Source organism: Nicotiana sylvestris, chromosome 6 (genome assembly GCF_000393655.2).
Source record: "Nicotiana sylvestris chromosome 6, ASM39365v2, whole genome shotgun sequence".
NCBI classification, from domain to species: Eukaryota; Viridiplantae; Streptophyta; class Magnoliopsida; order Solanales; family Solanaceae; genus Nicotiana; species Nicotiana sylvestris.
The window spans coordinates 193,523,611-193,537,044 of NC_091062.1; the positions used below are offsets into that span (position 1 = coordinate 193,523,611).

General features: G+C 34.4%; 2 protein-coding genes across 2 annotated transcripts; one reads left to right on the forward strand and one right to left on the reverse strand.

The window, feature by feature from the left end:
• Positions 1-2,331: 2,331 nt before the first annotated feature.
• LOC104237604 (uncharacterized) lies at positions 2,332-2,775 on the reverse strand. Its single transcript, XM_009791778.2, has one exon. The coding sequence runs from the start codon at positions 2,773-2,775 to the stop codon at positions 2,332-2,334; it is 444 nt and encodes a 147-aa protein (XP_009790080.1).
• Positions 2,776-6,250: 3,475 nt separating this feature from the next.
• On the forward strand, positions 6,251-8,098 carry LOC104237610 (GDSL esterase/lipase At2g30310-like). The gene is made up of 3 exons (XM_009791785.1): positions 6,251-6,599; positions 7,154-7,422; positions 7,793-8,098. The coding sequence occupies exons 1-3, from the start codon at positions 6,251-6,253 to the stop codon at positions 8,096-8,098; spliced, it is 924 nt and encodes a 307-aa protein (XP_009790087.1).
• Positions 8,099-13,434: the final 5,336 nt, after the last annotated feature.

A 13,434-nucleotide genomic window follows, 5' to 3' on the forward strand; every position in this document is an offset into this window, starting at 1 on the left:
TGAAATAGAATGCACTGGCTAATTTCTAAATAGCAGCCTTTCAAAGTGGCTACTTGGTGTCATCTCTACCAAATTCAAATATGCTTATTCTTGTTCCATATTTTTTGTTGTGATTGCATGTTTAAGTAATTTATTGTTTATTAGTTTTTCACGTATGTCCGTGCCTATCTCTCCTTTTTAAATATAATATAAGTAAATATTTTTACTTCTTAAATCTAAATTACTTTGATACTCTTATTTTATTACTCAAAATTGCTTCATTATTAAAATTTATAAAATAAATATTATTTCAACCGCTACAAATAATATAAATCAACGGAGATTTCAACCGCTATACTTTTATTCTTTACTTGATTGCTTGAACTTTTTGTAACTTACAAACAGAAATTTGATTTACTATTATTCCATAAATTGTATGGATATTATAAAATATTATAATAAAATCATATACAAAATAAAATTTTCCTTCTAACTTTCCAATAATATTTCCCACGATCTTATAAAATATTTGATATATTATTTTTCATTTTATCCTCTTAACACATTTTTATACTCACATTTTTATATTAAATTATCTTGGGATTCCTAAAATTGAAAAATCAAATAGGTTAATAGAAATCATTAATATAGAAAAGAAATTTTGCTCACGCATTTTATTTGTGCCAACATCATTACAATCTATTCAACAACAAATAGAGTTTCAACGGGCTGGAGAAATTTTTTGGTACAACAAAGGATAGAATAAAGAGCATAGTTCCTTTCTAGTGTCTCGTCCGGAAAATAGCCATTAATAATTGATGTGCCATCTTTTTACGAAAATTCGAATACAAAAAGAATTTAAAATTAAATTGATGAAGAGTAAAATTAAAGAGCTTATTTCTTCTAGTTATTTGTTAGCATATTCTAAATATAAAATGGGAAAATGGCTATGCTGATAGTCATCAACAAATTAAGTGATACTATAATGATGTACTATTTGTACATAAACTTCCAAAGCTAATTTGAGTTTTCCAGTCGTCGAATAATTATACATTTAGTAATCATTAGTTTAGACCAACTTGATAGGAAAAAAATGAAAAAACAACCATAGTATGTACTGATATTTCAAATGAACTAAATAAAGAACATAAAGAACTAAATTAATAACACCGCAAGAAATCAAAGATACATGGGAGAAGTCAGGGTATGTTTTCGTAGATAATTGATTCTCTAAAGATGGTTGTAAATGCAATTTTTCATAAGCTATATTCAAGTAAGTCATAGCCCAGAGATATCATCAGTATGGACAAAAATAAGCAAGAAAATACAAAATTACCATTAATTATATAAGTGTTCCTAATTGTTCCATGTTGCGTCGTCCACGTATCAAGCTAAACTCCTTCATATGTAATGTCGCAGTTACAAATATGAAATAATTGGCAGAGAATGAATATGATGAAATAATTGGCAGAGCATGAATTTGGTCTTCCCAAATTCCACATATTAAAAGGAAGAACACAAAATAAAAAAAAACTGCCACAAAATAGAAAAAAACCGTAGGAAACCATCATTCTTGGAACACAACAGTTGACAAAAGTTATTTCTTTCCGTTGGTAAACATTTAAAAGCCAATAATTAACAAAAAAGATAATAAAATAATAATAAATAAGCAATCAAAAAGGGGGAAAATAACTGATTTTGAATTTGAATTTAAAAATAACTAAATAACTTATTATAACTATTCTAACTAATTTTATCTTAAAACTACCACATGTCTTTTTCCTATGTTGCCACTTGTCATAATTCTAGGCTAGACTTTCTTCCTTTTAATAATATATATAGATAGATAATAGACCATTGACCCCCACTATCCTATGAGCTAATATGATCAGTTATTTGTAGTTATCCTTCAGTTGGATATTTGCACAAATGACCTTTTCTAATGATAGTTCAGATTTTCCCTCGTTAAGCCCATTTGGATTGACTTAAAAAAGTAATTTTTTAGCATAAATAATTTTTAAACTAAAAAGTAATAAGTTGGGTTGGTCAGTTTATTGATTTTGGCTTGTTTTAAGTAGATTTAAACTTATTTTTAGGTTTTTTTAACTTTATCAAACGGTGAAGAAAACTAAAAAAAAATGATTAAAAGCTGATTTGACCTGCTTAAAAGCCAATCCAAACACCTCATTTTAGTCCACGGACCTGACGAACATAAAAGAGAGTCTTAAAAAAAAGTTATATAGTGCAAATAATTGGTTTCATTCTTACTCTTCGCAAATCTAATTAGTCGATCAAAAGTTTTAATGGAAAAACTGAAAAGAAAAAAAGAAAAGAAAAGATGAAGAAGACATTTTAGTCCTCGGAAATACTCTCAAGATGAGGCCTCCATTCCTCAACTGCACCCTTCCGCCGTTCTCGACGGGAAAACTTCTTTTTTAATGTAACATCAGTTAAATACCGATCAATCTCAGGTATGCTAACATGACATTCTTTGCTTTTAATTTTGGAGACATTTTTATTGGTTTTCTTCTTCTCCGGCAAAGAATTGGCAGTGACCAAAAAATAAATGCTGCCCCTCTTGAGTTCTGATTCCGGCGACAAGATCAAAATCCGACGAACTATACCCTGAGAACAAGGTTTACTTAAAATGTGATTTGGATAATTCTTCAGAACCTCAGAAGCTGTGATTGGATGTGTAATTTCTTCTACTTGACCATTTAAATGTACGATACGGATTAAGTCTAGAGCTCCAAAAGGAAGAAGACAAGCCAAACAGCACCTTAGACTGTTCCCCATCTCTTATATACTAAGCTCAGGAAAAAGAAGAAGACTACTTTGTGTTGACTCTTGTTTGCCTTTCTATTTAATTCTTTTGTTTGTGTGTGAAGTTTTAAGTGTGATATGATAATATTGGATGGAGACGATGGTCTAGTTATATAGGAAGTTAGAAACAATCGTGGACAGATAATAATATGATCATTTGAAATTTGAGTTAGCTTAAATTGCAATATAGTCCTTCTAATTTAATTTGCCCTTCTTTTGGGAATCTAGGATTTTATTGTATTCCCACACGATATCAACTTAATATATACTAATAATTAGACTAATGAACCAGGTTCAAGCTAAATATTTTTAGTGGACTTTTTAATACAAAAACAAAATCCAAACAAAAGTTACTAGGTTCATGTCAACCTGTACCTATTCTACTAGAGATCTACCCCTATATTTTTAGGCGGTCCAAAATCATTCGTAATGATTTTTATATGTTCATTTAATCTACTAATTTTTAGAAAAAATTAGCCATAGATTAAATGAGAGCGTCCAAATTAGTTGTCTCATAAAATTTACCACGCGACAACTCATTTTAATTTTGGAGCCCATAAATTTTTTTGGTATTGCCAGTTAGGTAAACTTGTATTATTTGGTAGCGTGAAGGAATCGCCATTGATTTGGAGGGTCAGAGAGAAGGATATTTTTCGATCTTGTTTCCAGTTAATTATTTTGGTCAAAGATCAGTATTTGTTATTATACTGATCTACATCTCATACACACGAGTACAAGCATATTATTTATTATATAATCTTGGTTATACAATGATCTTCAACTCGTGCACACGAGTAGTATCAATAGTAGGTTAGATATTGCATATTATTTCTTCATTTAAAAAATGTCATGATTATGCAAGTTCCATGTTCATTGTATATAGAGAAAAAATTTGCTTCATATTTCTGGACATCAAGCTGCAGGGATAGTTGTAACATAAATTAAAGGCAGAATAGCCTAAATGACACTTGTACTTGTGCCACTTTGTCATGCCGGTCCCCAAACTTATCAATTTGCCAATTGAACACTTACACTCGTTCAAATCGTGTATAATAAACGCTTATGACATAAGCTACCAGTGTGTAATACAATCTCCTACGCGTAGGACGCCACACCATTACTAGTGCCACATAGGAAAATAAACTATTGAAAAATAGGACTGGCCACCCAACACAAATACCGAACCTATAGAAAAGAGATACAGGGGGTTCTTTCTTCTAAACCTGAATATACCCCGAAGCTTCAAGCGAGCTTTAATGGCGTCTCTGCTTGTCCCTCCAGTTTTGATCCTCAAACACAAATGTTTATCGCATTTCCAAGTCTAAATTTCAATACCCAACTAAGTTTTAGTACTATGTAAGCAACAACTTGAGGTTTCAAATCAATAGACTCGTTCTTCTCGCAAGACCAACAATGGAATTTCGAAAATTCTCAACAAAAAAATCTTTGAGTCTCCTCCCCAAATTCGATTAAAGATCCAAATAGCGAAACACAACAACAATAATCAAAACAGATCCATTCGTCAACCTAAAGAGTCATCAAAAACAGACCACCCTTCATCTACAAAGCTTCTTCACAACCAACACTCCACTGTTGTACCACCAATCAACCACCAGAAAAAGAACCTGCCATAAAAATGACTACCCAAAAGACCAACATCACCCAAAACAATCTGAAATTTTGCTACATGAAAACAAATCGAAAATAGGTTTCACAGGCAATCTTCTTCCACTATTTCTATTTCTTTTCTTTGCAAAGGCTATCTTCCAAAGTAAGGGAATGAGGACGTGAGAAAAAAATTCCCCAAAAATTGCTGCTAATCTAGTGGAGGTTTTGGATCTGTGGTGGATGCAGATGTGAAGGGAAGGGCTGTGTTATTGGGGGTGTTGGGTTAAAATGGGGGAAGAGGAGTAACGTGGAGAAGGGAGGGGGGTTGGTGGGCCGCAGAACTAAGAGAAGTAGAGACGCCATTAAAGAGCTCAGGCACCTTCATTCTTTCTTTTTCTAATTTTTTTTTGTATTTTTCTATTCTTTTTATTTTTTTTCCTTATTTTAATCATTAAATTTTATGTCCACGCTCCTTATACGCGTGAAATACACGTATTTTGTCCACTTTAGCAATTAAGTTGCCATGTAGACTTGGTCAATGGTCAGAGGGGTTTAAAATATCGACTTTGAACAACTATAAGTGTTTGGACGAAACTTTATCAAGTATAGGGACCGAGATGACAAAGACGAACAAGTACAAGTGTCTACCAGGCTATTCTGCCTAAATTAAAATGCATAAGTTCCCCCTTGAACTACGGTCGAAGTTTCAATTACACACCTTATTTTTGCGGGGCCCTATTACTCCACTGAACATTTTTAAAACAGAATAAATATCACCCTGAAAATAAATAACCAAATTCTTGACAGGTAGTGAAATACACGCACTGCCACGTGTCTATTTTGCAATTGTTGAATTTTTTTTCCTTTCTTTTCTTTCTTATCCTATTAGACTTTTTTCTTTTTATTTATCTTTTTCATTCTTTCTTCACATTCAAATTTTTCAATCGTTCCTATAGGTCCATTCTTTGATTCAGTCCTTGTTTGATTAGAGTCTGTATATGTGGATTTGTTGCTTGTTTCATATTGGAATTTAGGAACTCCATTTTTACCGGCGAGGGAGTTTGTTTATCGATTGTGAGTTTCGATTTTGATTTATTTTTCCGGTGACTTTTATATTCCGGTGGGAAGCTGGAAAGATAAGATCTGTGTTTGGGTAATAATTGTGGTGCCGATGCAAAGATTAAGTGGGTGAGAATAAAAAGGAGGTGGGGGAAGATGAAGGTGGTGGTGACGATGTCGAGGTGGTGGTCAGAGTGAGAGGAAGAAGATTAGAGGAAAAATAAAAGAAAGGAAAAATAGTTCGCCGGAGAAGGTCATCGGCGTTCGGAAAAGAAAAGAAAAACGAAAAGAGTGATTTTTTTATAATTATAACAGAAAATTGCGAACATAATTTTTTTCACTTTTTTGCTTCTCACTCTCTATGCCATTTCAGCATTTTGGGGGTTAATAATTCTACTATTAAATAGTTCAGGGGGTGATAAAACCTCTGGAAAGATAAGGTGTGTAGTTGGAATTTTGGCGTTAATTAATGGGTACTTATGCATTTTCCCTAAATTAAATTGATAGCAAGGTTTACTTATAATACATTCAGACTCAAGAACTAAAAATTCATGTGATCAAAGAACAAGTTAAATTAAAGCTCATATATGTAATTAATGGAAAATGAAATTAAATCCCACGATCATAACTTATCTCAATTGATCAATTACTGCATTAATTAATCTATTGAATCAAAGTAGTTACCAAGAAATGGAAGTTATGGTTTCCTTAATTTCATTTAAAGATATCAGCATAAATGCTGATCAGAGTTTCCTTAGTCCAAAAAAGAATTGACTTTTCAATGGCAAATTCCCTTATTTTCTCCCCCCTTGTTGTAATTCTACAACTATTATGTATTTTCTCAAGCACTTGCACTGGCCACATACCAAAATTTCCTGCTATTCTTGCCTTTGGTGATTCATTACTAGATTCTGGCAATAACAACTTTATACTTACTCTATTTCAAGCCAATCACCCACCCTATGGACAATCTTTTCCTAATCAAGTCCCAACTGGGAGATTTTCCAATGGAAAACTCATTTCAGATTTCTTAGCCTTTTCCCTACAAATCAAGGATACTGTTCCTCCTTTCCTTGATCCCAATTTACCAGTCAGTGAGCTCAGAACGGGTGTTAGTTTTGCTTCCGCAGGTAGAGGTTGCACTGAACTTGTATATTAGGAGGTCAACTGAACTCAATATTTTTAATATGCAAAATATTATATTTTGAATTCATAATTTCAAACGTATTATGTAATAGCCCAGCCCGCTAGTGATATTGTATCTCTGGACCTAGATTCTTGCGGGTTTAAAACGCATCATTAGGATCTAAGACTTGTTAACTTATATACCCAATATCCCTTTTGTGTTTTGCCGATGTGGGATTCAGCATTGAAGTTTGCCCCGCTTAATCAGGATTTGCCTAAACTGAGTTGAACCCTAACCCACAATCGGCAAGATTGACACAAGAGTGACTCTAATACCATCTGTAATAGCCTAGCCCGCTAGTAATATTGTCCGCTCTAGGCCTAGGCCCTCACAGGTTTAAAATACGCCACTAGGGTCTAAGGCTTGTTAACTTGTATACCTAACGTCCCTCTTGTGTTTTGCCGAGTGGAACTCTGTCGAAAGCCTGGGGTGTTACCGTTTAGTTCTTAGAGTTTTAAAGGTTAAACTTATTAAATTTAGATTTGGATTTCCTTTCAGGTGCAGGATTTGATGATTTAACAAACGTTAAAACTCAGGGTACTCCAATTTTCACACAAGTGGAGAACTTCAAGAAATATATTGAAATTCTAAAAGGGGTTGTAGGAGAAAAAGAGGCTTTGGACATAATTAAGGATGCTCTTGTTCTAATTATGGCAGGAAGTAATGACATTGCTTTAAGTTTGAATAATGGATTCCTAAGAAGGCTTGATCTTGGCCTAAGTGGCTATCATAGTTTCTTGCACCAAAGGCTTGAAGAAATTATCAAGGTTAATATTCTATTTCATCTTCTCACAAAAAAATTGGTCCTTATATTTTCTGTATAAGATCGTTTTGCTAATATTTCAAATGTAAGATATATTTTTCGTTTTTTCCTAACCTACTTGTCATAACGACCTTTGATTAGTCATTATTTTGACTTAGACTTGTCACATCATTTTAACACGTGACATCATCTTGCTGGTTTTAAATATCACTTGATTACGTGATACACATATTTAATCATGCATTGCTATTTCGTCCATCCCAAAATGCACAGTGCGATAAGATTTCGATGTGAATTTGTCTATCCCACCTTTACTAATGTTTTATAAATTTTTTTATATATTTAGAAACTATATAAAAATATTATAAATGCAGAGACTGTATGACAGTGGATGTCGGAACGTGCTGATAATAGGGCTTCCTCCCCTCGGATGTATACCTGCTCAAATGACTGCAAAATTGAGCTTTGATCGTCAGTGTATTCAAAACCTGAATTCAGAAGCTCAATCTTATAATCAGAAGCTTAGTGAAATATTGCCTCGAATTCAGGGCACATTTCCAGGGAGCAAACTTGTCTATGCCGATTTATACCAGCCTTTGATTGACATGAACACTAATCCTCAAAAATATGGTATTTTCCCCATTCGCAAAATTCTTTGCCTTCTATTTATGAAAAGTTAGAGTTTTATACATTTGATATTTATAAAGTTTACATGCATAACATGCATGTTCTTTAATTTGATCGAGTAATGTCAAACCAGTAAAAACAAGACCAGAAATCGAAGCTCAACAATGGGTTTCGAAGGTTTTCTGGGAGGTTCTTCATCGCATAAACATAAGAGAGAGATGATGAAAGAATAACTGGCTAGGCTTTCACACTTGTGGCCTCATTGTATTTATAATATGTCCATACAATGTAAAGAATGACTAACTACTAAAATAACCACTATGCTATGTTGACCAAGAATAAAAGGCTAACTAGTGTAAAAGACTATACAAGGCTAATGCTGCTTGGTGGGCTAGGCCCACGGTCCTAACGGGCCTAACAGGCCTGGTGGGCCGGGTCCTGGTAGGCCTGGCGGGCCTAACGGGCCCAACGACTATTTTTTTTTTAAATTCTCCAACGGCCATATTTAAAATCTAGCCGTTTTGGCTGACAATTTGACCGTTTTTAAGTTTAGAAAATGCTCATTTGGCCCCAAACTTTATTTTAACCCCAAACTTTATATAATTACACTTTTCCCCATTTTTCAACTATAAATACCCCCTCATTCTTTCATTTTTATTCACCAATTCATCAATATCTCTCAATCTCTCTACTACAATTACTTAATTTATTGTTGAAATTTCGTGAAAAATTGTGAAGTTGTTGAATTGAAGTTTTCAAGTGTTCAACGATTTTCAATTTTCAAGAAGTTGTTCGGCAATCCGGTAAACTCGTTTCAACTCTTACGTTTTAAGAATATATTTTTGTGTGGTTTAGTTTGCATAATTATAATTAATATGGCATTTACTTTGAAAAAAATGTTTGGTAAAGGAAAAGATAAAACCGGTGAAAGTAGTGGCCAACCAACTACCCTTCCCCCGGCTCCCCGACCTAGAAAAGATAAGCAAGTTGAAAGTAGTCGCCAACCTAGACGTCCTCCTCCTTCCGTAATTCTTGATAGTGATCACCCTTGTTTTCAATTTACCGATAGTGAATTTTATCATAATGTTGCACCAGGTGAAAGATTAGATGATGAAATTATGAATGCTCTTTATCCTAATGAAACCATCTTAGAAAATAATGAGGAAAATGAGGATGATGATGAAACCCAAGCACCGGATTTAGATGATACACCTACTAGTCCTCTTAATAACCCAACTGATGCACCGGTCGACCCACCTGTAGAAACTCCTACTTTTAATAGAGAACCTGCTAAACGCCTAGAAACATCATTAGTTTGGAATTTTTTTACTCAAGTAAGAGAACAAAATAAGGCTAAGTGTAAAACTTGTGGGAAATTAATGTCGCATAAATATACTGGAGACCGTAGCGGCACGGGTAGTTTGACTAGGCACATAAAAACACACCCTAGAGATAAGGCTAGATTTTTACAAATGAAAGCGCAGCTAGAGGGGACAAGTGTAGATTCTGCGGTTAACCCTAGTACAGGTTCAAATCTAGTTCAACCAGGAATTAACACTGTCACCGGAGGTATTTTATATTACGATCCAAATAGAGATCGTGAAGAATTAGCAAAGATGATTACTGTTATGTGCTTACCTTATACTTTTGCTTCTAATCCTAATTGGGTTCATTATATTAGAAGAGTTTTTAATCCTACTTATAAAGGTTGGCCTCGCGCAACAGTTAAGAGTGATATTTATAAATTCAAACATGAATATGAACAATATTTGCGGTATTTATTTACTCATATACCTAATCGGATTTCTATTACTACTGATATTGGTAGAAGTGGTAATGATTGTGATTATCTAACTGTTACAAGTCATTGGATAGATGAGGAATGGATAATGCAAAAACGCATAATTGCGTATAGAATAATTAATTCACGTCACACAGGTAAGTTTATAGCTAACACTGTTGCAGATATTTGTAGATATTTTTGCTTTAGCGATAAAATAATGGCAATTTCTATGGATAATGCTTCTAGTAACACTAGTGCTATAGGCATGCTTACAACAACACTAAATCCTGCATTTACTAATATTTTCCATGTTAGATGTATTTGTCATATTTATCATTTAATTGTCGGTGATGGTATGCGAATTTTAAACATAGAAATTGAAAAGGTTAGAATGGCTCTTAATTGGCTTTTTTATTCAAACCGTAGAAGTAGACTTAGAGAGTATTTTAAAAAATGTGATGAATATGGCCTTAGAGAAAGAAAGGTTCCTAAACCTTGCCCGACTAGATGGAATTGTATGTACGAAAGTTTAGTAGTTGCATATGAATATAGAAACCCAATTAATGCAACGTTTAATTCTCGGGTAGGTGGTGAGGATGATGATGAAATGCTTACTACTCAAGATTGGACGAATGTTAAAATTCTTTTAGATTTTTTAGAACATTTTCAAATTGCTACAAATGCATTTTCTGGGCAATATTATCCTACTATTTCAAACTGTTTAGTTTATATTGCAGCACTATCTGATTTGTTTGTTGAATTTGGTGAGGGTGGGGACATTTATGAACTTGCTATAAATGAAATGAAACAAAAGTTTAAAAAATATTTTTTTCCTATCCCTCCTATTTATGGTCTTGCTGCAATGTTAAATCCTACAATGAAATTGGGAGGTCCTCATTTTTGGTATTCAAATATTTATAAGGCTTTAGATCTTTCAAATGAGGAAGTTGCTACACTTGCAGATGCAAAAGCCTCAATTAAAATTAATGCTCAAACAGTTTATAATGCTTATCAACTTGCCTTAGAGCATGCTAGGCCAACTATTCCAACCCCTACTTCGTCTAGCTCACAATCGTCTAAAAGAGCTGCGGGCTTAAAAGCTCTTAAATCTTGGACGGAGTTCAGGGGTTCTCAAGGTGATAATTATGATGAAACTTCACATCTAAATGAGCTTCAAGTTTATTTGTCTCAGGGACTTGAAAAGGAGAATCCAGACGGCTCTTTTGATCTTTTGGAATGGTGGAAGGCAAGGGAAAAACATTTTCCTGTTCTTGCAAGGATGGCTCGGGATATTTTATCAATTCAAGCTTCAACTGTTGCATCAGAGAGCGCTTTCAGTCAAGCAAGACTGCAAATAGGTGATCATAGAGCGTCTATGAGGGATAGCTTGGAAAAATCAGTATTGTTTAGAGATTGGATCCGCTCGGAAAGAAGAAACTTTGGAATTGCAGAAGCACAACCGGCGATAGATGAAGCTTATGAAGAAATGATAGCGGAACTTGCGGAGGATTCGGCTTCGCCCGGAAGTGGTGATGAACAAGCTTCTTTTCCACCACCACCAACGCAACCTCCTCCGAACCTTGAAGGATTTATGAGATTTGTTAGAGATAATACATAGAATAATATGTAACTTGTATTTTGGCACATCTTCCTTAGTTTTTTTTCCTTCTAATGGTGGTATTAGTACCTTGTTGTGCTCATTCCATTGGGGGAAGGATGACTAAGAAAGATATGCCATTTTTTGGTAATAAAATTTATTGCTTCTACCCATGAGCTTCTTTTCGCAATATTTCTTTGTCTATACTTAGAATTATTTATAAGCTACAATATATACATAATATACAATATATATACTACAAGAAAATATATAAGGCAATATATACACATAACATACAATATATACTACAAGAAAATATATAAGGTAATATATACACATATCATACAATATATACCACAAGAAAATATATAAGGTAATATATACACATAACATACAATATATACCACAAGAAAATATATAAGGTAATATATACACATAACATACAATATATACCACAAGAAAATATATAAGGTAATATATACACATACCATACAATATATACTACAAGAAAATATATAAGGTAATATATACACATACCATACAATATATACTACAAGAAAATATATAAGGTAATATATACACATAACATACAATATATACTACAAGAAATATATATATATATATATATATATATATATATATATATATATATATATATATATATATATATATATATACTATACTAGTATACTATAGAAGTCTTCAAAACAAGATTTTTCAAAATTCAAAATGAGGGCCCCACCTCCAATGACCACCAACGGCCATATTGCACAAATAGCCATTTATTTTCAATTTACAAAAATGATTTGATTTCTATGTATTGAAGCACTTTAATAATTTGATTTCTACATATATATTATTTATATAGCCATGATATGATTTACAAGAAATTGCCTTAAAAAAAACAGAAATCAAAAAGCCCGTTAGGCCCGCTAAGCCCACGAGCCCGGCCCGTTTAGCCCAGGACCATATGGGCTTAGGCCCGTCACGGGCTGGTTCCACCCGTTGAGCCCACGAAACCCGAGATCGCGAGGCCCGGGACCGCCAGAGACCGGGACCGTCAGGCCCAGGCCCGTTAAGCCCGGCCCGTTTGGCCCATTTAGGCCCGGGCCCGGCCCAAGGTACAACATTATACAAGGCTAAGCATAAAATAAATGTCTGGACCAAACTTAAGTATATTACTTTGGGCCTGAAATGATGCAGGCTGGAGGCCCAACACCCCCCTTCAAGTTGGAGGGGGAAACAACCTTCAACTTGCTATGAAAGGAGTGATGGAGGACACCAGTTAGAGGCTTGGTGAAGACATCTGCTAGCTGCTCAGATGTAGGAACATGGGACAACTGGATGAACCCTTCAGTCAACTTACTCCGGATGAAGTGGCAGTCCACTTCAATATGTGTGCGCTCGTGGAAGACAAGATTTTTGGCAATATGAATAGCTGCCATATTGTTACAAAAAACAGAAATAGGAAAGGAAACAACAATAGTAAGATCATTCAACAACCTGGACAGCCAAACCAATTCAGCAACAGTCTTACTAACAGCCCTATACTCAGTTTCAGCGGAAGAAAGAGAAATCACAGGCTATTTCTTTGATTTCCAGCCAACAAGGCTATCACCCAAGAAAACACAAAAACCAGAAACAGACTTGCGTGTGTCAGGGCAAACAACCCAATCACTGTCAGAATAAGCCTTGATAGAGAAATCAGTAGAGGTAGAGTAAAAAAGGCCAAGGTCAGGAGTACCCTTGAGGTACCTTAGTAAATGAAGAGCAACAATCATGTGAGGAACCCTGGGAGTCTGCATAAACTGGCTCAAATATTGAACACTAAAGCAAATATCAGGTCGGGTGTGAGTCAAGAACAAAAGCTTCCCCACAAGGCTTCTGTACTTCTCAGGACTAGGCAGAAGATCCTCAACAACAGCCTTAAGTTTCTGATTCAAATCCAATGGGCTAATAACAGAATGAACATGCATGCAATCATACTCTTTGAGCAGATCAAAGGTGAA

What these genes read in the sequence shown, in the direction of transcription:
- LOC104237610 (XM_009791785.1), top strand. Translation starts at nt 6,251, where the DNA reads ATGGCAAATTCCCTTATTTTCTCCCCCCTTGTTGTAATTCTACAACTA. An exon ending in TGTTAGTTTTGCTTCCGCAG is followed by an intron (nt 6,600 to 7,153) that starts GTAGAGGTTGCA and finishes ATTTCCTTTCAG; the next exon opens with GTGCAGGATTTGATGATTTA. An exon ending in GGCTTGAAGAAATTATCAAG is followed by an intron (nt 7,423 to 7,792) that starts GTTAATATTCTA and finishes TTATAAATGCAG; the next exon opens with AGACTGTATGACAGTGGATG.
- LOC104237604 (XM_009791778.2), bottom strand. Translation starts at nt 2,775, where the DNA reads ATGGGGAACAGTCTAAGGTGCTGTTTGGCTTGTCTTCTTCCTTTTGGA.